Here is a 26,027-nt window from a genome sequence, read left to right as displayed (position 1 = left end):
TGAATTCAATTCATCACAGGTACACGCAATTCTAAGATTTGAAACGTTCGAAATATTATAAAATAGCTAATGAATGGCCTGATTACATGGGTTGCCCGGCTAGCTCAGTCGGTAGAGCATGAGACTTTTAATCTCAGGGTCGTTGGTTCGAGCCCAACGTTGGGCGGTTTATGTGTCGTCTTTGCTTCAATCATTTCTAGCTAGTGTACAATAAAATTTTCGGAATTCTTTGAGGATGGACCCCGGAGGCAACAGGTTGAATTATATTAAATAAGGTAAGTAATTTGACTTTATGGACCTCGAAAGAGTATTATTTCGGAAAACTGGGCGAACAGACCACCCAACTTTGTGTTCGAGAAGTTACCGCGCAGTGCCTTGTTAGCGCAGTAGGTAGCGCGTTAGTCTCATAATCTAAAGGTCCTGAGTTCGATCCTCGCACAAGGCACAACGTTTTTACATATCTATAATAATTTATAAGCCTAATTATTGACATATTGTTCAAATTATGATTTCAAGCTCTTTTTGAAAACCAAAAATTTCCTTAAATGATATCATTTTTTAACGGGTTAGAAATGTTTTATGACATTTTCATTATGGAATAATTATAATATTTTCAGGATGAATTCAATTCATCACAGGTACACGCAATTCTAAGATTTGAAACGTTCAAAATATCATAAAATAGCTAATGAATGGCCTGACTACATGGGTTGCCCGGCTAGCTCAGTCGGTAGAGCATGAGACTCTTAATCTCAGGGTCGTGGGTTCGAGCCCAACGTTGGGCGGTTTATGTATTGTCTGTCTTTTCTTCAATGATGTCTAGCTAGTGTACAATAAAATTTTCGGAATTATTTGAAGATGGACCCCGGAGGCAACAGGTTGAATTATATTAAATAAGGTAAGTAATTTGACTTTATGGACCTGGAAAGAGTATTATTTCGAAAAACTGGGCGAACAGACCATCCAACTTTTTTCCGAGAAATTACCGCGCAGTGCCTTGTTAGCGCAGTAGGTAGCGCGTTAGTCTCATAATCTAAAGGTCCTGAGTTCGATCCTCAGACAAGGCCCCAAGTTTTATGTATCTATAATAATTTATAAGCCTAATTATTGACATATAGTTCAAAATTAATTATGATTTCAAGGTCTTTTTGAAAACCAAAAATTTCCTTAAATGATATCATTTTTTAACGGGTTAGAAATGTTTTTTGACATTTTCATTATGGAATAATTATACTATTTCAGGATGAATTCAATTCATCACAGGTACACGCAATTCTAAGATTTGAAACGTTCAAAATATCATAAAATAGCTAATGAATGGCCTGACTACATGGGTTGCCTTAGCTCAGTCGTTAGAGCATGAGACTCTCCTTCTCAGGGTCGTGGGTGCGAGCCTCACGTTGGCCGGTTTATGTGTCGTCTTTGCTTCAATGATAACTCGCTAGTGTACAATAAAATTTTCGGAATTCTTTGAGGATGGACCCCGGAGGCAACAGGTTGAATTATATTAAATAAGGTAAGTAATTTGACTTTATGGACCTCGAAAGAGTATTATTTCGGAAAACTGGGCGAACAGACAATCCAACTTTGTGTTCGAGAAGTTACCGCGCAGTGCCTTGTTAGCGCAGTAGGTAGCGCGTTAGTCTCATAATCTAAAGGTCCTGAGTTCGATTCTCAGACAAGGCACAACCTTTTTACATATCTATAATAATTTATAAGCCTAATTATTGACATATTGTACAAATTATGATTTCAAGCTCTTTTTGAAAACCAAAAATTTCCTTAAATGATATCATTTTTTAACCGGTGAGAAATGTTTTTTTTACATTTTCATTATGGAATAATTATAATATTTTCAGGATGAATTCAATTCATCAAAGAAACACGCGATTCTAAGATTTAAAACGTTCGAAATATCATAAAATAGGTAATGAATGGCCTGACTACATGGGTTGCCCGGCTAGCTCAGTCGGTAGAGCATGAGACTCTTAATTTCAGGGTCGTGGGTTCGAGCCCCACGTTGGGCGGTTTATGTATTGTCTGTCTTTTCTTCAATGATGTCTAGCTAGTGTACAATAAAATTTTCGGAATTATTTGAAGATGGACCCCGGAGGCAACAGGTTGAATTATATTAAATAAGGTAAGTAATTTGACTTTATGGACCTGGAAAGAGTATTATTTCGAAAAACTGGGCGAACAGACCATCCAACTTTTTTCCGAGAAATTACCGCGCAGTGCCTTGTTAGCGCAGTAGGTAGCGCGTTAGTCTCATAATCTAAAGGTCCTGAGTTCGATCCTCAGACAAGGCCCCAAGTTTTTACGTATCTATAATAATTTATAAGCCTAATTATTGACATATAGTTCAAAATTAATTATGATTTCAAGGTCTTTTTGAAAACCAAAAATTTCCGTAAATGATATCATTTTTTAACGGGTTAGAAATGTTTTTTGACATTTTCATTATGGAATAATTATACTATTTTCAGGATGAATTCAATTCATCACAGGTACACGCAATTCTAAGATTTGAAACGTTCAAAATATCATAAAATAGCTAATGAATGGCCTGACTACATGGGTTGCCTTAGCTCAGTCGTTAGAGCATGAGACTCTCCTTCTCAGGGTCGTGGGTGCGAGCCTCACGTTGGCCGGTTTATGTGTCGTCTTTGCTTCAATGATAACTCGCTAGTGTACAATAAAATTTTCGGAATTCTTTGAGGATGGACCCCGGAGGCAACAGGTTGAATTATATTAAATAAGGTAAGTAATTTGACTTTATGGACCTCGAAAGAGTATTATTTCGGAAAACTGGGCGAACAGACAATCCAACTTTGTGTTCGAGAAGTTACCGCGCAGTGCCTTGTTAGCGCAGTAGGTAGCGCGTTAGTCTCATAATCTAAAGGTCCTGAGTTCGATTCTCAGACAAGGCACAACCTTTTTACATATCTATAATAATCTATAAGCCTAATTATTGACATATTGTACAAATTATGATTTCAAGCTCTTTTTGAAAACCAAAAATTTCCTTAAATGATATCATTTTTTAACCGGTGAGAAATGTTTTTTTGAGATTTTCATTATGGAATAATTATAATATTTTCAGGATGAATTCAATTCATCAAAGAAACACGCGATTCTAAGATTTAAAACGTTCGAAATATCATAAAATAGCTAATGAATGGCCTGACTACATGGGTTGCCCGGCTAGCTCAGTCGGTAGAGCATGAGACTCTTAACCTCAGGGTCGTGGGTTCGAGCCCCACGTTGGGCGGTTTATGTATTGTCTTTGCTTCAATCATGTCTAGCTAGTGTACAATAAAATTTTCGGAATTCTTTGAGGATGGACCCCGGAGGCAACAGGTTGAATTATATTAAATAAGGTAAGTAATTTGACTTTATGGACCTCGAAAGAGTATTATTTCGGAAAACTGGGCGAACAGACCATCCAACTTTGTGTTCGAGAAGTTACCGCGCAGTGCCTTGTTAGCGCAGTAGGTAGCGCGTTAGTCTCATAATCTAAAGGTCCTGAGTTCGATCCACAGACAAGGCACAACGGTTTTACATATCTAAGCCTAATTTTTGACATATTGTTCAAATTATGATTTTAAGCTCTCTTTGAAAACTATAAAATTCCTTAAATGATATTTTTTTAACGGTGAGAAATGTTTTTTGACATCTTCATTATGCAATAATTATAATATTTTCAGGATGAATTCAATTCTTCAAAGCTATTATACACGCGATTCTAAGATTTGAAACTTTCGAAATATCATAAAATAATGAATGACCTGTTTACATGGGATGCCCGGCTAGCACAGTCGGTAGAACATGAGTAGGTAACCCCCCCCCCCCATATAGCAACAAAATCACGCACCGCGTGATTCCCACGCGAAACGTCGAAAACTGTCGGATTTTTCCGAAGATGTGCGTGGTCTCCACGCAGGGTGAGAGTGTGACGTTATTAAACCAATCACAGCAATCGGGTCATCGGGCCTAATAGTGCCATATAAGGCCATATAGGGCCCAAACGGGCCTAATAAAATACCTGACCTACGAAAAAATGAGCCAATTATTATTAGGAATTTGTTGAGCAATCATCTAAATATGGGTCGCACGCGTAGGAACTGCCCTGTGTTTGGCTGTGGTAGTACAAATTTAGCAAGGTTAGCAAATCATCTCGACCAAGTACACGGTATGGACACAGAGGAACGCAAGAAATGGTTAAAGTGGAGTAAGATAGGAATATGTGTACCTCGACAGAGTAAAGAACCAAAGGAATTCAATATGGAGGAGTGTCTGGAAAATTTATTAGAGCGCCAAGAAGAGATGGAGAGAAACTTTAATGTTTACTTAAGCACTGCAAAATTAAAGCATGTGCAGCCTAGTCGTAAACGAAGAACCTCTACCTCGGGGGAAACGAAGAAAGTACATAAGGGATGGTTAACATTTTAGTTTGTGTGCATGCACTGGACTACGAAATTAAAGTACCGCGTAGATGTTTAATGGAATATTTGTCCATATTCGCGGGTTGGGACGCCCAGTCAGCAATCGGGCCATCGGGCCTAATAGTGCCATATAAGGCCATATAGGGCCCAAACGGGCCTATGAGCACATGCTCATAACTGCTCATGAGCAGTTGCTCACCTGTTCATAAAACTGCATTGCTGCTCGATAACAAGGCATTTCCACACTGTTAGTGCTAAGGGGATGAGCTGCCAATTTTGCGGAAGATACTTCAGCCGCAGTTACGATCAGCGCAGACACGAACGGGAGTATTGTCCATGCACTACGAGAGCAAGAAAGAAACATGTCTCAAACAGACTATGACAGCGAAGGTGGAGATTTCCAAGAGGATGTCTCGACCACTTCCAGTCAGCAGTCTGAAAGTTCGGCGACGACGACTGACTCAAAATCTGAAGAAAAAATGGACCCATGGATGCCGCTTATAGAAGAAGCAATGCAAAGAAGTAATAGAGCTTTCGAAGAAATGCAAGAAAGCCTTGTAAACAGTGGTTTTGATGAGGACTCTGCCAAAGGGAAAGCTTTCTCGAACATCATGCCTAACCTTCAGAAAGAATTAAAAAATATTTATATGGAGTGCCTTTTGTGGATGAGACAACTAAAGAAAGACCCGATACATAAGAAAATAATGAACACAAAAGATGCATTTGTTGAAAACGATGATTTTGATCCAGGAGAAGCAATAGAAGCTGCTATTGATAAGAGAAAGTTTCTTATCAAAAGACTTTTGAACGAATACAAGTTTGAAGATGAATAGTAAAATAAAGAAAGCGATTTAAAAGGTTTACTAATAGAGCGTTTGTTGAAGAATCCATGGCTAACGAACAAAAAGGGATACGAAATGAGATTTTGATGTATTACAATTTATTGCTGTAGTTAATCGTTAGATGAATACATGTTAAAAACGCAAATCTATATCTGTTTTAATACAACTATTTCCGGCGTTTAACCCTCACACAGCAGTTTACCCCGTGCTGACACTTCGGTTTCGGGAGCTCTAATCTGTCACCCCATTGCCAAAAGTTACACGGATTTTTACGATCGCAGCAAACAAAGAACGGTCTCCCAAAGTTACGTTTACTTAGATCCTTCACAACTTTCATCTTGGTCGGCCTTTGGTGTGTGTCACACAGCGGATGAATCGCACCATTCGCCCTCCGCATCATCATAGCCGTATATCAAAGAGCGAATGAACTTGTTCAGGGCAAAATAATTCACAACATTTAGGGTTGTTCTTGTTACAAACCCAAAACTTTCCTCTCTTGGTAGAGATTGCGGTCGCAGGCACTCCATGTAAGCACTCCATTGCTGTGTTTTCTCGGGCAATTTCTGTTCGATGTGCGATATTTATGTGCAAGCTACTCTTTGTTTGGAGGCGAACATGTTCAGGTTCGTCCTGTCATTAAAACCTATTACCAGTAATGTATGCATAAACGCGTTTGGACAAAGTCATCAACTGACTCATAACTACGCGTGGGAGTAGCGCACACCGTAGCGCTCACAAATTACCTTTTGTAAACAATATGTTTGATACGAGAAGGATCTCCTCGCAAACCTGAACATTCCCTCCATCAATTTGGAGTGTTTTGGATGCCCGAAAGCGCAAATACTGATAAAAAATCTAGTATGGCTGGAGACCTGCGGAAAGCATTTGGCAACCGACGCATATCAACATTGTCCTATTCACAATACTCTTAATGATATGCAAAGACTGATAAAGGTATAATAGGCCGGAAATGCGTTAGGAGAAGCTGTCACGTGCCTAATAGAATGGGAGGATTGTTATAAATAAGGCAGCATGGTTAGAACACTCCCTTCTTACTCAGTTACACTGGCAGTGTAAGGTTCAGCTTTGTGATTTCTTCGTACGATCCCGCGAATTTCTTTTTCTACGTTGGGAGAATGGATAACGAGCCGGAGATACAATACGTGGCGCCCGTGAATCAACAACAAGAGCAAGCTGTACAACAGGAACCTCAACAAGCCGGGGATAATCCTGCGGCGGCACCCGTTCGAAATGACGATCAACAACATGAATTGGAGGTAGGGAGTTTTGTCTTTTGTTGCTCTAACGCCACGATTGTTAGTGCCGTAGATTACTCTGGGTTGTTTAACTCAACTAGTTCTTTTACTCGTGTTAATTTTGTTCTCGTCACTTAGATTTTGTATAAAAATGCATAGTCGACCTTCCCGCATTGTTTATTTATTTTATCGTCTTTTGTTGTTGTTTTTTATATCCCATCATAGTTTACCAAAGTGCCGAACGGGCCCTGTCCGTGACAATTAAGCCACTTCGGTCTCTGTCGTTACGCATTACATGTACGCATTACATTTATTGTACGTATTATCTCCAATTTATTCTTTACTTAACACACATTCACGGCGTTTTGGATTCTACTGCTGAATACATAGCTGTTTGTCTCACACGTATTCATGCCCGTGTGGTTAGGAGGTATACTATTGTCTTTAATCGCTGGGAAAGGACAATCGCGCCCTTTGTTCTTCCAGGGGGAGTGAACAGTAGTTCCACTTGCATGTTATTGTCTTGTTTTCATTAATGATCTAAATAGTCATGTAGTCCCTAGCCTGCAACGCAGACTATATATTGGGGTATATATAGTCTGCTAATCAGCGGCACAAAGCTTGTATGGTCACATGAATGTTCGAATTATTTCCGGTATTATAATTATGATTATGTATCAGTGTTATGTATATGATTTGCGCGCAAATTGCATAATTATTTGTGACAACATGGTCGCGCTGATATGCGTGCTGTGTTTCTCTGTGCTGGAAAAGAAGTCAGATATAAATCTCGTAATAGGAAAGCGTTCTCTCGACATTGCGGCCGAAGTAGAAGATTTGGATTTCGTTGTCCAACCTGTTTCCAGACATATTTGTCGGCCATGTCTCAGTCTGGTTTCTTAAAGAATCACGCATCGTCAAAAGCTGGCGAATCTTAATCAAAAGCTAAAGGATGACTACCTAGCTAAAGCCCGAGCAAATGGTGTAACAGGGAAGATGAAGCACCCGTCGAAGCGTTCTCTACCAGACGATTTCGACAAAGAGGCAAACACAGAGCAAAGGGAACCTCGAACGCTTGCGCCAGTTTACGTAAGCCCACCGGTAACATCTGTCGAGACACCTCGTTCGACTTTCCACTTGAAAAAAACAACATACAATCCGAATAGCTTCCGAAAAGTGCTCTCCTTCAAGTAAAGATGGTTCGATGAAGGACGCCAAGTTGTTTGTGAAAATAATAAATATTCTGAAATTTTGATTATTTTGCATAATTATAAGCTAACCAATCAAAATGAGTCCCACAATTTCTCGGGAAACCCACGTGACCATACAAGCTTTGTGCCGCTGATTAGCAGACTATATATACCCCAATATATAGTCTGCGTTGCAGGCTATGTAGTCCCATCCTTCTTTGATATGGAAATCGGTTATAAAATAGCCTAGCTTTCAATGGGTTGTCAACATTTAATATGAAGGATGGGTGATAATTCACCTTGAATTATGGGTGACAATTCTCCGCAAAGTATGGTTGAGAATTCACCTCAGAATATGGGTGAGCATTCACCATAAAATGGGGGTGAGAATTCACCACGGAGTATGGGTGAGAATTCACCACAAAATATGGGTGAGAATTCACCACAAAATATGGGTGAGAATTCACCACAAAATATGGGTGAGAATTCACCACAAAATATGGGTGAGAATTCACCACAAAATATGGGTGAGAATTCACCACAGAATATGGGTGAGAATTCACCACAAATATTATGAATGAGAATTTACCGCAGAAGACAGGTGAGAATTCGCCATAATTTATGATGCGCATTCTTCATACAATGGGCACCTGATTAGTCGCATGCAACCCCGGTGTGGGGGCAACTATTATTATTCATAATGTTACCCATAATTACTTGGATAACTGCCATGTGAAAAAAAAAAAAAAAAAAAAAAAAAAAAAAAAGAGAGGTAGTTAAATATTAAGTGTAATGGAAATGGTCACCCATAATCGTTAAAGGTTGCCCATTTAGGGTATAAACCCAATGTTAAGGGGTCATTATTTGTCACTTATAGAGATTACGACAGGATTTGGCCAAGTTGCAACAGTCGATCAATGACCTATCTGCCTTGTCGGTTCCCGTATTATCCAAGAAAGCTCTGGACTATGCCATGCGCCCTGCTTCTGAGTTTAACAAGTATGACGCTTTGGAAATTCTTGACACGCTACAAAACTCTGCGAGGGATAGTAAACATGAGCGGGCCGAATATTTCAGACTGGCCTTCCAGATGGCTAGATCCAAGATTGACTTCCCGCATCAACACTTCCAATCCCTTGTTTTACGACTTCTTGGTGATAAGGACCAGCAGAAGGTTTTTGATGCACTCACCAAGGTCGAGAAATCTATGCTCAAAATACCGGCCACATCACGGACGTCCTATGCTCGGGGCAACGCTGCCCTTATAGGGTGTCTCCTAGGGAAAGCACAACCAGGAACATCCGCTGTTTTCATTGCAATAAATATGGACATGTCTGGTCGAAATGTATGATGAGAAAATCTGAGTTAACTCAGTCTATATCCACTCAGAACACGCCGGAAAGACAGCCAAAATAGACGCGCCTATGTTTAGTAAGGCACCGTTTGGTGTATACTTGCTGTTGTTTCCTATGTTTGAATGAACTGTTCAGGATATTTATTGTATGTTGTGTGTGAATAAATTCTTCTAATATTTATGATGTCAATCCATTATAGATGTTGGTATATATAGTTGTGCTTCTTTATTGTGGGTTTTCTTCTTATATCGAAACGGAAGGGACCGACTCTGCCGTCTGTGGAAGTTGGCACTTTGAAAACGGGGCATCTAAATCAACCCTCCCAGTCAAACTGGGTCAAAGCTGCTTTCTCTCTGCTGGCGGTCATGGGTATCCCCTTGGTGAGACCCTCTGTTTTTTTTGTAGAATACACCTTATTGGCATTGGGAAAGATCCGAATCGTTCGATTGCCAGGTTCGAACGGTCTCATCTGTGAATCATACGCAGTGGGTCAACATCCGGGGGGAGCCTGTGTCTGCCGCAGGAGGGAGGGCAGCGAATGACCATCTCCTCCAACACATTCGTTCTGTCGAATCAAACAAGGAGATTGGCGATGCCCAATCCTTAGTGTTCCCAGATCCAAATAATTTCCAAGCGGGTGAGTTGCACCGCAACATAAACGCATGGGAGGACTTAGCCAACCGTTTCCCAGCACAAGAACAACAGGAAGTTTTATCCTGGATACGTAATAAAGTTTCTGTTACCGGTTATTTTCGGCCCTTTAAGGGACAGTTTAAGGGTCAACATTATGATTCGGAGCGTCCACCCCAGAGACAGTTTAAAAATAGCACCTGTTGTAAGTCCTTTGTGACTTTTATTCAACAAACACTTTTGCAACGCCTACGGAATGGAGCAATATCGCTGCTGGGGCGCGTGGGAGAAGTCGATCCCCCATATCTTGTATTACCTTTGACGGTTGAGCCGACAAAGCCCAGGTTATGCCATGATGCGAGATTTCTTAATCTTTGGATACAGGACAGACCTTTCACCCTCGATAAATTGGCTGATTTACCAAGATACGTTTTCAAGGATTCTTACCAGACTGTTTTAGACGACAAGTCTGGGTATGATCATTTATTACTCACCGAAGAGAGTCGCACCTACTTCGGCATACAATGGGGAGGTTGGTACTTCACATATAACACATACCTTTTGGCTGGAAGTTGTCGCCATACATCTACCAAACTACCGGTCTTATGGTCTCCAATTTCTTTCGTTCCCTGGGAATCCCCTGTCTCCTATATATTGACGATAGACATAATGGACAATTGAATATCACCCCAACTCAAGGCGCATATGCAATGTTAGCGAACTTGGATGACCAATGCTTCGCAGCCGCAAAGTCCGCTGTCTTCCTTATAGCCTATTACCTCATCCGTCTCGGCTATTTTTTGGGCCTCGCTAAGTCAATTTTGGAACCGCGGAAAGAGGTCCCGTATCTCGGCTTTTGTGTGAACTCGTCTCAGGAAACGTTTCTCATGATCCCAGAAAAGTTACATAGGTTTCTTGCGCTTATAAGGAGCACACTACAAAATAAGGTGGTTTCCGTGAAGACATTACAGCGTCTTTCTGGTAAGTGTGCCTCTTACTCCTTGGCCGTCCCTGCGGCACAATTATTTACGCGGGAAATGAACACAGCAATTTCAAAAGGCCAGGGATCTTTGCGACCTCTTCCCCTGCAAGGTCCCTTGCGGACTGAACTTGAACATTGGCTTTCCCTAGAAGTCTGGAACCGTCCCTTAAATGGAGAGATGAGCGACATGTGCGCGTCCAAATGGCAACGGATGCGTCGCAATCAGGATGGGGGGCTCTTATGACTGCCCCATCCTACGTTGAAGCGTCTGATTATTGGACACCACAGGAGCAATCGTGGGATATTTCAACGAAGGAAGCGATTGCCATAGATCGGGCTTTGCACGCTTTTCATGACCACGTTCGAAACGCTCGCGTCGATATACAGGTAGATAATCAGGCAGTCATTCTCGCTTGGCAGAATCGTGGGGGCAGGAGCCCTGTTTTGAATGATGTACTAAAACGGCTGTTTTTCACTACCATAGACTTGAATGTCTCACTTAGTTTAGCCTACGTCCCTACAGCGGACAACCCTGCCGATAGTCCCTCTCGACGGTCCTCTTCACTTGACTCGACGCTTACCCCGGCGATCTGGGAAATGGTCCAGAAGGAATTTGGGGGTAGTATCGGCCACACCTGTGATTTGATGGCACTCGACTCGAATACGATGAAAGATCTTGACGGGAACCCTCTTCCTCACTTCACTCCACACCCTTCCCCATCATCGTTAGGAGTGAACTTATTTGCACAAGATCTCTTTTCATACGCAACGTACCTCCAGCGTCCTTATGCCTTCCCACCATTGGTTTTGGTTGGCCCACTCCTTCGTTTCCTTGAACAATACCTTCAGGCGTGTACTGTGGTAATTTTAGATGTGTATCCTCGTAAGTATTGGTGGCCCTCATTACAGCGTACATCGCGGAAAGCATGTATGTTGGCGCCCAAGGGAGACATGCTCGCACTCAATGTCCCTACTAAGGATGGATGGCGCCCCACCCGGGACTTCCAGGAGACCTTTGGGCATTTGCTTTGGACTTTACTACATGAGTACTGTAGATAAAATATATTTATACGTTGTGTACTGATGGTATCTTCAAATAAATATTCGTTAATATATTGTTGTCCCATTTGTTTTGCGGCTAGGATCTCCCAGCTGTTGCAAAGTTATTCCTGCCGTCAGTTAGCTGTCCAACGTGCAGCCATGCGAACGACCATGACTTCAGATTCTGCCAACGATGCGGTTATCGTAGGAAAATTGTCCAGATACGATCAGGTTCTTCGGTGCCAATTGATCTTGCTCAAATTGACGATCGCCTTAACCAGTTATTGAGCTTCGACCGTGCAACTAGCTACTCTAAACAAAAAGATAGTCTACGCAAAGAGTTGGAGTCTTTCCTGTCGTCCCTACCGGGACACATCACAGTAACCACTGTGACCCCACGTGATATTTGCCGTTTCCTTATATTTAAAGATCGTAATGGTAAAACGCAAATTCACCGAAATGGTTGCCCGCATTTGGGACTCAAAGGCAAATTTAGTTGTTCATGCCCGTTCCGCCTCTCGTATAACACAGTAGATTCCTATATTGGTAAATTGCGTGCCATCTTCCACTCGGTAGGACGCGACGGGGAATGGGACAGACGGTTGGGTTTAGGCAACCCCGCCGCAGACAAGTCTGTGAAGGATTATCTCCGCTTAGTCACCGCAGAGCAATTGCAGGCCAGGATCACCCCTAAGCAAGCTACGCCATTTTTTGTGGACAAATTAACACAACTCTGTACTCATTTGGATCGCAAATTGCAGACCTCTACCGATTCGGTTGAGCGTTTTCTCCTAGCTAGGGATCAGGCGTATTTCAAAATGGCGTTTTTTAGTGGTGATAGGCCAGGGGATTTGGGACAAATTAAGGTTTCGGAGATCTTGCGATTTCCGAATGACGATGGATTACTATTTAATCACGTGTGGGGCAAAACCCTACGCGACGGCGATGCTAATGTTTTTGGTATTAGGCGTAATCCACAACGCGTTATCTGCCCAATACAAGCCATTGAGCGTTACATGGACCTTGCTCGCCAGCTGGGTATTGACTTGACGCGGGGTTACTTATTTCGCCCATTGGCACCTAATAAGGGAATTCAGGACTCACCACTGAGTTCCTCGGCCGCCGAAGCGCGCCTTAAGGGTTATCGAAGGAGATGCATGCAGATCAAGGGGAGACCCTCCATGGTTTTCGTGCAGGATGTGCCATCACGCTTGCGCTTTCAGGGGCCGACCTGGCCGAAATCATGGAACACGTCGGATGGTCAAGAAGACATACTGCGGTGTATTACATGCAGTTAGCCAAGGTGCTTAACCCTCAAGCCGCTTCAGCTAGACTTGCCTCTCGCAGTTCGGAGGAGCCAGTTCAATCGTGGAATGATATCAATGAATTACGACGTTTTGTGTGTGCTTTTCCACCCACTAATCCACAAAAACGCCTTGCCCCGGACACGTAATGTGTGACCAAGCGCTACCAGTTAAGGTCTGGGATTAGGTTTGGAATAAGGGATGGGGTGTGGAATAGGATTGTTGGGAGGATGGCAGACATTGGGATGGGTTACCATAACAGGTGAAAGGTCGCTGACCTACATTTTACCCATACCTGAATCCAACTGAGAATGAATAGAGTGTTAGGGAATAGAATACTATTCACAATACTCTTAATGATATGCAAAGACTGATAAAGGTATAATAGGCCGGAAATGCGTTAGGAGAAGCTGTCACGTGCCTAATAGAATGGGAGGATTGTTATAAATAAGGCAGCATGGTTAGAACACTCCCTTCTTACTCAGTTACACTGGCAGTGTAAGGTTCAGAGCGACCCTCCCGACACCCACCCAATTCGCCGGGATCGTCCTCAGAACCCGTCTAAGCCATTTTTTTTGGCTTAGACTACGCTGACCTACATTTTACCCATACCTGAATCCAACTGAGAATGAATAGAGTGTTAGGGAATAGAATACTAAAGTTGAAGTGGAAGCGTACGGGTTATGGCTGCAGAGAAACAAATGTAATCACAAACAAAAATAAAAAACCTGTTCCCTTATAAACCAATGCAAATAATTTAGCTATGGACATATTGACACATGGTACGATGAAATAAAAATTTTAATTAAAGTATAAACTAACGGTGGGGAAGCATCGCACAACAAACGAACTTTTAAAATAAAAAGTCCTAATGCTATGGAAAGAAACATACTATTAAAATGTTGACATACTAAATGTGTATATAACCTGACAAATAAAATATTTTCCTCGCAAATCCTTACTGTGTACTTAATTACGGTTTAATAACGTCACACTCTCACCCTGCGTGGAGACCACGCACATCTTCGGAAAAATCCGACAGTTTTCGACGTCCCGCGTGGGAATCACGCGGTGCGTGATTTGGTTGCTATATGGGGGGGGGGGTTACCTACTAACATGAAATTCTTAATCTCAGGGTCGTGTGTTCGAGCCCCTCGTTGGGGGCAACATTTTCATTATGGAATAATTATAATATTATCAGGATGAATACAATTCATCAAAGGTACACGCGATTCTAAAATTTGAAACTTTGGAAATATCATAAAATAAAGAATGGCATGATTACATGGGTTGCCCGGCTAGCTCACTCGGTAGAGCATCAGACACTCTTATAGTCGTGGGTTCGAGTTCCACGTTGGGCGTTTTATGTGTCGTTTTTGCTTCAATCATGTCTAGCTAGTGTACAATAAAATTTTCGGAAGTCTTTCAGGGTGGATCCCGGAGGCAACAGGTTGAATTATACTTAAATAAGGGTAAGTAATTTGACTTTATGGACTGTGAAGAAGTATTTTATTGGAAAATATGGCGAAGAAACGATCCAACTTTGTGTTCTAAAAGTTACGTGCTTTGCCTTGTTAGCGCAGATGAGACAATTTTGACTTTTAAAAATAGCTGAAAATTCTATTTTTATATGAGTAATAATATACATGGATAATTTACTTAACAAAAGTTCAACATACTTCTTTATATGACTTTAACAGGTTGATACAAGCTAAACTGATATCCTGTGGCACTTGAGTGTCTTTAAAAATTATAACTTGCAGGACTGGCAATTCTATTTCATGATGTTTTGGATAGTCAAAGTCCAACAAATAGAATGAAGCCAGGAAGGCAACAACTGCATTAGCTATCTTTTCAACTGCCGCCCACATCAAAATATGTTTTTCAATAATAATGTAAATACCTTCCTGGTCAATCAGGATGATTGGAAGATTTCCAACTCATTTTCCCCAAAATGCTTTGGATCTTCACTGTCGACCTATACATATATAGAGTACAAACAAAATGAATGCTAATATTAACAATTTAAGTTCACATTGTAAATTATGCCTGAAAGCCATTTGTGAGTGTTTACATGTTATATTGCTTAATACCTGTATAGCTTTACATGCAGCTAATTCATGGACTAACTAATCAGGAAATGTCTCAGAAATCTTCTTTAGAAGATGTATCATGTTACGACAAGCCTTCTGGATGTTTGGGAGATGGTTATGCTATTGATATTATTGTGATTTGTGACAAATAGAATTTTAATGTTTATAATTTCAAAATTTGCAACATATCTAGCAACAATCTAACTAGCAAAAATCTGGCAACATATATGTTTATTGAAATGTAGGCCATAATCATATAGTTTCTCTAATACAATGCAACAAGAGAAAAAATATTTCTTTATAATGCATTAAAAATCAAGGTAATAAAAAATAATTAATTTTTTAGAGAGGAATCGAGATACCAGATCCCAGGTCACACAGCACAAATATCGGGTAATAAACGTTTACATGTAAGTGATGTAATGGCATCATACACATCATTACTAAACAATAAACACAGTAGCGTAGCCAGCCTGTCGATTTGTCCCGCTATGCTAATATTTTAGTGTTCACTGACTGTAAAAACAATAGATTTCTAAGGACATGAATAATTATAATAACTCGATATTTACATAGCGGGACAAAATCGTCAGGCTGGCTACGCCACTGAATAAACATCATACTAAAATACGATTGAGCTAATTATAAATCAGTCTTAAGCTTGCGATATTTACTATTCGTAAAACGATAATTATTTTACTAGCAGCAGAATTTTGAGTTTAGTTCGTAAGTCGTAACGAATTTATTAGAGTACGTTCGGTTAAATACTATTAAAATTGTATCAATACTTAAGAAAATTAATACCTTCCAATATCTGCTCGCATTCTTTGACCACACTAGCGATTTGTTCGAGCAAACTTGTCGTTTCTTGATCCATATTAAAACGTATAAATTGAAAAAAATCGATAAAATATCGGCGATCAGTGAAGACGCGTAGACGTACACGACAGCGAAGAAAATTTGAAAAGGACGCGCTTCTTTCCCACAATGCCTTTAGCGCTCCTTTGTTGATCGCGTGATCACGCGCGATATGTCGCGCACACGACGTTATGTTGCAATCAATGCTCCTTTCCATGGTAATTAAAATTCAAAATATCAATCTTTGACTTTTGCATTGTAAATCTTACTTTTAGGGCCTGTTTATATGATCCCGTTTAGCCGGGACGGGATGTTTTCATCCCGCTTAGCCGGGAAACTCGCCTAGGCGGGATGGCGTGTTTATATGGAGTTCATTTTGTAGTGCAGGTTCCTTCGACGGCATGTTTTATTGTAGAAAACGAATATGCCAATATATACACATGCTCCTAATGTATGTTAATCGCGAATCATCCCGGCCAAGCGGGATGGAGTGTTTATATCGCAATTTCTCGTCCCGTCTAAGCGGGATCCCGGCAAGAAGTGCCGGGATCCCGCCTAGGCGGGATGGAAAATTGGTCATGTAAACACTAATTAGTGTTTGTATTACAAGCGGGATCTCGGAAACTGTCCCGTCCCGGCTAGGCGGGATCATATAAACAGGCGAATTAAGGTGGTGTTTTTAGTGCAATAACCAAGCACACCTATTGAAAGGCAAAATGTGACACATTTCTCTCATGATGAAATTTGTTTTTTAAGAGCTTCTATATAAAAATTGTTTGTACATAAGACTTAGCTAGATATAATTTATAAAGGGAGGCAATCCTCAGACAAGGCACGACGTTTTTACATATCTATAATAATTTATAAGCCTATTTATTGACATATTGTTCAAATTATGCATGATTTCAAGCTCTCTTTGAAAACTAAAAATTCTCTCAAATGATATCATATTTTAACCGGTGAGAAATATAATTTTCAGGATGAATTCAATTCATCGAAGGTACACGCGATTCTAAGATCTGAAACTTTCGAAATATTATATCAATAAATACCTGATTACATGGGTTGCCCGGCTAGCTCAGTCGGTAGAGCATGAGACTCTTAATCTCATGGTCGTGGGATCGAGCCCCACGTTGGGCGGTTTATGAATCGTTTTTGCTTCAATCATTTCTAGCTAGTATACAACAAAATTTTCGGAAATCTTTTAGGATGGAATCCGGGGCAACATGTTGAATAATATTAAATAAGGGTAAGTAATTTTATTTTATGGACTAGTACTGCGAAGAAGTATTTTATTGGAAAACTTGGCGAAGAAACGATCAAACTTTGTGTTCGAGAAGTTACCGCGCAGTGCTTTGTTAGCGCAGTAGGTAGCGCGTCAGTTTGATAATGTAAATGTTCTGGGGTCGGTTGTATGAAAGCTGGATAGCACTATCCACCGGATAGTGATTTTTTCAACCGTTCTAAAAATGCTTGAAGAGCAATAAAATTTCATCTTTGGAACCAACAATCGTTAAAGAGGATCCTTAATTTAGGAATACAAAGATTTAATCGAAGTTATACCAAACAACGGGCGATTTTGAGGGGATTGAAAAAAACACTATCCGGTGGACAGCGCTATCCAGCTTTCATACAACTGGCCCCTGAGTTCGATCCTCAGACAGGACACAACGTTTTTACATATCTCATTATATTATTTAAAAGCTTGATTGACATATTATAATTTCAAACTCTTTTGGAGAAAGAAGTAAAAATTTCTTAAGGGGATCATTTTTTAACCGGTGAGAAATGCTTTTTTGACATTTTCATCAGGAATAAATAATTATAATATTTTCAAGGTGTATTAAATTTATGAAAGGTACACGCGATTTTAGGATTTGAAACATTCGATATATCATAAAACAATCAATTGCCTGATTACATGCATGGGTTGCCCGGCTAGCTCAGTCGGTAGAGCATGAGACTCCTAATCTCAGGGTCGTGGGTTCGAGCCACTCGCTGGGCGGTTTATGTATTGTTTTTGCTACAATCATTTCGCGCCAGTGTACAATAAAATATGCGAAAATATTTGACGATGGGTTCCGGAGGCAATAGATGAATTATATTAAATTAAACAGGGCGAAGAAATTTTTGGATGGCGAAGAATTATTATTAGGGAAAACTTGGAGAAGAAGCAATTTTTCGAATTGTTACCGCGCAATCCCTTGTTAGCGCAGTAGGTAGCGCATTAATCTCAAAATCCAAAGGTTCTCTCCTCTTATGGGGCAGAACTTTTTGTATAGCTCATAATTTAAGCGCTTAATTGCATTACATATTTTTCTAATTAGATTTCAAACTCTCTTTAAAAACTTAAAATTTCTTAAATATTATGATTTTTTTAACAAGTGAGAAATGTTTTTGGGCTCAAGGTGACAAAGATGGAGCCAAAATTTTAGATCTGCACATGTATCTGTGTTGCTATTTTCTGAGTTACAACACAAAAAATCTGTTTGCATGTAATTCTGGCAAGCAGTGTATGTATGAAAATTTGTAGCAGAATCTTGTTTTTATTTTTGTTTATTTACTCTATGAAGATTTGGAGATATATGCTCACGTTCCGGTCAATAACAACCAGTAATTAACGACCTAACTTTAACAAATACTTAATTTATACAACGATATCAACAGTGGCGTAGCCAGCCTGACGATTTTGACCCGCTATGTAAATTTCGATTCATTATAATTATCCATTACTTCAGAAATTTGTGGTTTTCACATTATGAACACCAGGGACCAGTTATTCAAAAGCCGGTTTGTTTAACCCTGGGTTAACGCAATTTTTTAATGAATTTTTTTAATGGTTTCTCTACAAGATTCAATATCTTTTTTCTTCAATATTTTCTGAACTAATAGAATTAAGTCATATTTTCTAAAGTTTTAAAACGAGGAGTGGTTCAGAAAACAATGGATTAAAATGTAACCCCGCGTTGGCGCTAACCTAGGTCAACAACTGGCCCCAGAATATTAGAATAGCGGGACAGATCGTGTGGCTACGCTACTGTACCCCTGGCCCTGGATATGAATATTTGACATCAGGTAAGTCACTGGCAATTTTCATGCTCGCCAATTCATTTAGTTAAGGAAAATCACTATAAATATGTTCTTAAATGGGCGAACTAAGAAATGTCTTTTAACCTTCAAGTTGTCACTTTTTTAGCACGAACCTCCACTCAAAAACATCTGTGTTTGAGACACATGAAACTTTCACACTTGAAGTGTGAAACTTCGTTTCTGCAAAAAGAATCACGCGGATGGGAAAATATAAAGTTTTTGAACTGGTCGGTAACATAACCAAATATTTGGGTTATTAACATAACCAAATATTTATTAAAAATAACACTGCTTCCTAGTTCGCCCAGTCAACCCTCACCCAAACCCAACCCTGACATTACCCATTACTTTACATTTTATTCTATTTTAATCAATTATATCGTAATTTCCGTTTGTTGCGGTACACAGCTTAACATTTATACGTTTCAAGCAGGCGAATAATTTATAAATCAACCTCACAAGCAGAACTTTGAAGACAAGAAGAGCCAACAAAGCTACAGGACTAATCAATATTGCGTTAATTGTTATTTTACTTGCACGTAGGAAGAATTCACTGTCAGACACAACATGATAACTTTCACCATGATAAACTGCTCGAAGGAGAGACAACACGCAGATAATGATGACTGAACACAGTGACAATGTGGCAAAGAAATTCTCATGTGCACTAGCGAATGGACGGATATATATATGAAGGACAAGCATACCCAGACAAATTACTACAATCACCAACGCACGGACACGGTTATCGCTACTGAATGTTAAAGATAAGATTACCATCAGTCTACACAAGATGAGCACTCCTTCCCAGGGAATTTTAGGTTTTATAATACCGAAAAAACGCTTTTGAGTCCTGAAAGGCCCAGAAAGGATTCGAAGAAGTGCTTGTCGACTGACATTATCATTATCGACACCTGTCGCATCGCTTAATTCAGTATCAGATTGCCTCTTGCAGTATATTATGAGCTTATAAGACCAATAACAACAATATGGTAAAGGAAAAAGACAACTAAGAAACAATTGGCGAGGCGAAATTTGCTTCAGAAACAAGAGGTAGCACCCAAGAACAGGTACAAGACAGAAAGGGAGAACAGAAAATAAAATATATGCCATAAGGAAATACTGATATGAATGATAGCATTTCACCGTCCCGTCAATGAAGAGTACCCTATCTTTACCCACTGGAACGCAGTTCAAGAGAGAAAAACACAATTTTGCCGAAGAACTGTACATTAAGAGCGAAACATATATGAATGCACAGTTGATGCGAACACAGAACGCGGAGCGGCGAACATCGCTTGAAGTTCGAGTTCCCGAATCATTATTGCCTTTCCATCGTGCCCTAATCCAAACTGCAAACGTATGCAAAAGGTGGGTAAAAATTAGCAATAAAAGCAAACAAAAGCCTAACGAATGAAGGAACATTGACTTTGAGATTGGGCGAAGATTTTTGAACGGACAGTCTTGAACGGAAAAATTGACTGTGATCAAGTTCATTACTCGAGAAACAAAATTAGTCAAGAATCCTATCTTGTGACCAGAAGGAATACCTTTTATAATAATGTAGGCTATTTGGTAATGAAAGAAAACAATTTTGAGATAGCCACCAGCACTCGAATGTTTCTGACGGGGTTCTGCATTTGTGGAACTTTTAGATAATTGTATGGATGATAAACATTTTACAAAAAACCGAGTGATTTCTTCGTGGTATAGAAAGAACAAAAGGTGTGCTAATAAAAGGAGAGAATAAAGAAACCAGAATGTTGAGGCAGTACAGTCTTCATTCATTTTACATTTCGTAGCAAATAGTGGTTCTGAAGTACCTTGTGGACATCTACCACACAAAGTACCAGTTCTGTTACCATGACAATGACTATAGGACTTACAGGTTTCTTCCTGACAGCAGTATCCAGATGGACAAAACTTTACATCTACTTCGTGCTTCTTTTTATAACCCCAGAATCCTTTTCGCACATAAAGCTGTCCAGACTCGCACACGGCTCCTCGAGGACAGTTGTAACATAGTATATCGTTAGTAATGTTGTTCTTCAACATTCCCTTTTCTATGGAATAGGTCTGTCGCGGACATTGAACACACGATGCATGGAAGTATGTCCACATCACAGCCCGCTTCTGACTCATGAAGTTAAAACGATAACCAGAAGGACATATCATTTGAATGGTACCTTGATTCTGAACGTGACCATTGCGTCCCGCACTTGGAGTAAAAGGTTGATGCTCCATAATCACCAGATCTGAAAAAGTTGCTGTTATATTAAAGATATTAGTTCCCCTAAAAATAATCCCGCTATTCGATTCTCCATAAATTTGGAGGGATTTCGTAGTGTTTGTTTTCAAAAACAAGCAATTTTTTACCACAATTTTCGCTGCATTGGCTACAACAAGTACAGCAGAATTCGAAGTTCCATGTGAGTAGTTGTTTACGAAAGTGCAGGAATACAAACGGTGTCTTCCCCTTCCTAGATAAAGAACTGGCGAATACGAAGCTGTAGAAGGATGAAAAAAGTACCCATTTTGTGAAAACGTGTTATTGCTGTACAAAATGTAAGCACCTCGCGGAAATGAGAAGGTCCTCCACCGTCTTATTTCGGCATACACAGTTCGAGCAGTATTATTTCGGAAAACATTGTTTATAATTTTTATTTTGAAGTTAGACGAGCGTTTAAAGAAGGGATTAAGGCTTACTATTGTCCTACTATTCCGATTATTTTCAACCAATAGCTCATCCAAAACTATGAACGTGCTCCTTCTGTTATTGTTAGTAGCTTCAAGTAGATCGAAGGAGTTGCATAAACCAGAACTGTTAAAAAATGTAGATTTGCGTACTGTTATATTAGTTACCATGGAAACAGTTTTGATGTTCAGAAGTTTTGGGCATACGCGCCCACGGTATTCTCGATCGTTTCTAAATGTGCAGTTCCAAGTGTATGAATAAAATTCCTGCCATAAGACTAGATGATTTTGGATTGTCTCAAGCAGTACGAGACTTGAGTGAAAATTACAAGATATGAAAATGGATTTCATGTTCGTACATTTTTTCGAATGAATTCCGTATTCGCCATTTTCTTGAAAATTGCAGTTGGTCAAGAACAGCGATACCCGTAAAGAGTTTTTTAGATATATCCCAATCAAATTTTTCTTAAGCCAGCAATTTTTCAAAACAAGATGGGATGATGTGTTGAAATAATTCACTGCAACTTGTGCCATGGACATTGAAAGATTTGCAAACTCTACTACTGGTCCCTGGACTCCGTTACCTCGAATCTCAAAAAGACTGCATCTGTACCGGCACAAAATAACAGCTATTCCTCCGTGCCCATGAATTGATAACGACTTATTTATAGTGATGGACGCTTTCGATATTTCACAACTTTCACATTCGTTATAAGACTGTCCTCTAGCATAATCTACCAATATTGTGTCCCCAGCTCGTGATATATTGCCCACAGCAAATCTGATAGTTTTACAAGGTGAGAATAATTCACCGCAAGATACTTGATCGTTTCCCATCTGACCAACATGTATAAAGTGAGAGTTTGTTATTCTTAGGCCTGCGAAAGTAAGAAAAAAACATGTATAGGGATATTTTAAATTACAGGTCCTTAACGATCCTAGCCAGGGGTGTAGCTAGAACGATAATTGGGCGGGGGCATACTCATATATTCATTTTAACAGACTGTAAAGACAATGGATGTAAAACCAACCATGAAGTAATTTTTTATCAAATGTGTATAGAGATAAATTATTAAAAATTATTGAATGAAGTTCAACATGATATGAAGAATTATCAAGCTGAAGTTTGTGGACGTCATCAACCGAAGCCGAAAACCGAAATCAATAATTGTGTTATTATCCCCGAGCCGGTGCGAGGGTACTAATTCCGCTCGAAGATTTTATTTACTCCCGGGAATGCAAATGCGTCATGAAAGTTGTCCGCCATTATGCCATGGACGTTGGGCGTCTTTGTAAATAATGCGCATGCGTGAGTTTAAGACGGGTTAAAACTGATAACTAGCAAACGTTTGCAAACGTGCGATTGACTAAAATGAACGACCTTGCGAGGCAGTTAGCTGAGCCTGAAAAGCCTAGCCACGAGGCTACCGATGTGCTAAACTTTTATTTAAAAATATGTATGTTAGCTCGACGTCGCTCGCTTTAGTTAATTATATTGCTAGAAATTAGCTATCACATTCCAGCTGCTTTCATGTCATCGAGAGGCCGTGCAAATGCCTGATTTGAAGCCGTTGTTGCCTGTTGGAATGACAACGCTGTCGTGGGACCACAAATTATGCATAGCTTTTGTCTCGCTTGTGGAGTGTCTTTGTTTTGCAAGCGCGTCGTCGAGCCGGCCGCGTCGTGAATCGTAAACTCTGATCCCTTATAAAATAACTACTTGTTATTTTTCTTTTCAGAAAACATTAACAGGGCGAGTTATATTTTAAATTTAATATGTCATGTCACTGGTTTCAAGATGCATAACGTCATGGCCGTTTGATTCAGAGTATATACTTTGTACAACACTTCCATACCAGAAATTGCATAAATTTACGCATGCAACATATCAAGCTGCATGGTAACGCGTTACATGGAGCGAAAGAGTAGCTATAATAATAGTGAAATATACTTACAACAGACTAAGATAGTACCAACTAAAAGAAACCATTTCAACATCTTCAACAATGATAACAACTTGGAGCCTGTCTTGTGGATGTTGTTAACTCTTCAAAGTATTACTCGTTAATTTGAGCGGATTCCGTGTTTGCTTGCTGCTTCTATTTGCAAACTGAGGCGAAGCTATAGACGCCTAACTAGGGGGCGATTATTCATATATTCGTTTCGTGCTCTACTGATTTATTTTGAAACCAATTGCCTATAAGGTAAATAAACATGAATATATGGCTTATATAGGAACATATTATAGCCTCCAGTAACGCTTGAGCTACGCCGCTGTGTGCAAACAGTTTGTTTTCAATGTCGTTTTCTATTGTTTCGCATTCTCTTAAATAGCGCTGACGCTGATCGACGGCCCAGCACAGCTTTATAATAACTAATAGGTATAATAATAGTGCGATATACTTACAACAGACTAAGATAGTTCCAATTAAGAGAAACCATTTAAACATCTTCAACAATGATAACAACTGGGAGCCTGTCTTGTGGGTGTTGTTAACTCTTCAAAGTATTACTCGTTAGTTTGAGCGCCGGGACTCCGTGTTTCAGTGCTTGCTGCTTCTATTTGCAAACCAAGGCGAAGTTAGACGCCTAACTATAGGGGCCGAATATTCATATATTCGTTTCGTGCTCTACTGATTTATTTTGAAACCAATTGCCTTTAAGGTAAATAAACATGAATATATGGCTTATATAGGAGCATATAGCCTCCAATAACGTTTGAGCTACGCCGCTGTGTGCAAACAGTTTGTTTTCAATGTCGTTTTCTATTTGTTTCGCATTCTCTTAAAAAGCGCTGACGACGATTGACGGCCCAACACAGCTTTATAATAAGTAATGAAATTAATATCAAAAAGAATCCGTACATTTATAATGTTGTTATGTTGCTGTGATTAGTCGATTCGTGGTCACGTGTCTTCACACATGAGAAATTTTTGCCCACAAAATGGCGTCCACACTTAATACACAATATATAAACATTTTTGCAGTTTGTTCAAATAATTGAGCATGTAATTAATAGGAAAATGCACAAAATTAAGACGAACAAAGAATATATCGCAGAGATATTTCCACAACGTTCCGCGATTGAATTACCGTCAGGCTCGGTATATACTGGATTGTCTCCGGAGCGGTTAAATTTTGTAGGTCGCAGTGAAATATCATATTTCTAAGATCAATAAGTGAATCAGTAACACATCTATCAAAAAAATCAAACCTTGAAGCATTGGCTACTAAACATTGCATGTATGCACTTCAAAAAATAGCGGAGCTTTCGTAAGAAGCAAATCAGCGACGTTCACACGGGACCGGACTAATTTCCGACCGTGCTCAAATTGTCATCCATCATGTAGAACACCTGAACCGGAAAAATTCAAGCACGGTTTCAAATTTGCCCGGTCCCTGTGAATTAAGAAAAGTTTCATTATTTTTTATTCAAATAGCTTGAGAAATCATAACAGTACGAATTTTAATATCCCATAGAGCATGACGAATTGTCTGTACGAACAATTTTGCGATAATTAAGGGGGGGATCTATTGCTTATTCATTTATACGTTCTGTCCGACAAGACAGAATATATTAATGTTAACCCCCCCCGCAATATTTTTCTTGTTTCGTTTCTGCTCTCAAGTGATTAATTGTTGCTAAATTACGCAAAAAACTGGTTCCAAATATTATAGTATTGATTCAACTGCGATTTAAATAAGCTGGTATCGCCTATCCTTAAAGTTAACTTATAACTACTTGCAATTTCAATTGTATTTTTAGTTTACACTATAGTTATGGTTTTAGTTTAGTATTTTCAGACTATCCGTGATATTTATCCTAAATTTTACTAGGCCCCATTGTCGGATTACATTGTGATTAAATTACATTCATTTTACCAATATTGCTAAAACTTATTTTCACACTCGTTTTAATTTTTTTTCGACATTGATATATATATATTGCTTAGGCAAAACTTGTGATTAAGGATTAAAGCACTGTGTGAGTGCGTTACGAGTTCATAAAAAATGAGGGAGAAGTTCACTACTACACGAGGCGAAACCGAGTGCAGTATATTGAACTTCGAGTTTCTTGTTTATGAAGGAGTGCATTTAAAACTCGATAACGCACGAACAAAGAGTGCTTTAAGCTTTTAATAATCATTTTGAATAAACACATAAAGACTCAATAAAACCTTAAATAAATAACACATGCTTACCTTTAAATACGTTTCGTATTTTTAGGTGTGGATTCATCTATGATT

The 26,027-nt window shown here is 39.5% G+C and overlaps 1 protein-coding gene and 12 non-coding genes across 13 annotated transcripts; all 13 read left to right on the top strand.

Moving 5' to 3' along the window:
• The first annotated feature begins 93 nt into the window (after positions 1 to 93).
• Trnak-uuu lies at positions 94 to 166 on the top strand. The gene has a single exon. It is a non-coding gene; the product is annotated as a tRNA-Lys (tRNA).
• A 206-nt stretch (positions 167 to 372) lies between these two features.
• Trnam-cau lies at positions 373 to 445 on the top strand. The gene has a single exon. It is a non-coding gene; the product is annotated as a tRNA-Met (tRNA).
• A 267-nt stretch (positions 446 to 712) lies between these two features.
• Positions 713 to 785, top strand: Trnak-cuu. Its single transcript has one exon. It is a non-coding gene; the product is annotated as a tRNA-Lys (tRNA).
• A 209-nt stretch (positions 786 to 994) lies between these two features.
• Trnam-cau lies at positions 995 to 1,067 on the top strand. Its single transcript has one exon. It is a non-coding gene; the product is annotated as a tRNA-Met (tRNA).
• A 546-nt stretch (positions 1,068 to 1,613) lies between these two features.
• Positions 1,614 to 1,686, top strand: Trnam-cau. Its single transcript has one exon. It is a non-coding gene; the product is annotated as a tRNA-Met (tRNA).
• Positions 1,687 to 1,954: 268 nt separating this feature from the next.
• Positions 1,955 to 2,027, top strand: Trnak-cuu. Its single transcript has one exon. It is a non-coding gene; the product is annotated as a tRNA-Lys (tRNA).
• Positions 2,028 to 2,236: 209 nt separating this feature from the next.
• Trnam-cau lies at positions 2,237 to 2,309 on the top strand. Its single transcript has one exon. It is a non-coding gene; the product is annotated as a tRNA-Met (tRNA).
• Positions 2,310 to 2,857: 548 nt separating this feature from the next.
• Trnam-cau lies at positions 2,858 to 2,930 on the top strand. The gene has a single exon. It is a non-coding gene; the product is annotated as a tRNA-Met (tRNA).
• Positions 2,931 to 3,198: 268 nt separating this feature from the next.
• On the top strand, positions 3,199 to 3,271 carry Trnak-cuu. Its single transcript has one exon. It is a non-coding gene; the product is annotated as a tRNA-Lys (tRNA).
• Positions 3,272 to 3,477: 206 nt separating this feature from the next.
• Positions 3,478 to 3,550, top strand: Trnam-cau. The gene has a single exon. It is a non-coding gene; the product is annotated as a tRNA-Met (tRNA).
• A 2,665-nt stretch (positions 3,551 to 6,215) lies between these two features.
• LOC114521041 lies at positions 6,216 to 9,084 on the top strand. The gene is made up of 2 exons (XM_028541429.1): positions 6,216 to 6,564; positions 8,611 to 9,084. Exons 1-2 carry the CDS (start codon positions 6,424 to 6,426, stop codon positions 9,082 to 9,084), a joined length of 615 nt encoding a protein of 204 aa, XP_028397230.1. The 5' UTR covers positions 6,216 to 6,423.
• A 7,979-nt stretch (positions 9,085 to 17,063) lies between these two features.
• On the top strand, positions 17,064 to 17,136 carry Trnak-cuu. Its single transcript has one exon. It is a non-coding gene; the product is annotated as a tRNA-Lys (tRNA).
• Positions 17,137 to 17,928: 792 nt separating this feature from the next.
• Trnar-ccu lies at positions 17,929 to 18,001 on the top strand. The gene has a single exon. It is a non-coding gene; the product is annotated as a tRNA-Arg (tRNA).
• Positions 18,002 to 26,027: the final 8,026 nt, after the last annotated feature.

The sequence above is a fragment of the Dendronephthya gigantea genome, unplaced genomic scaffold (genome assembly GCF_004324835.1).
Source record: "Dendronephthya gigantea isolate DGI-Jeju-01 unplaced genomic scaffold, DenGig_1.0 000019F, whole genome shotgun sequence".
Classification (NCBI taxonomy): domain Eukaryota; kingdom Metazoa; phylum Cnidaria; class Anthozoa; order Malacalcyonacea; family Nephtheidae; genus Dendronephthya; species Dendronephthya gigantea.
Note: the sequence above shows the minus strand (reverse complement) of the source record. Positions and strands in the feature narration are given on the sequence as shown.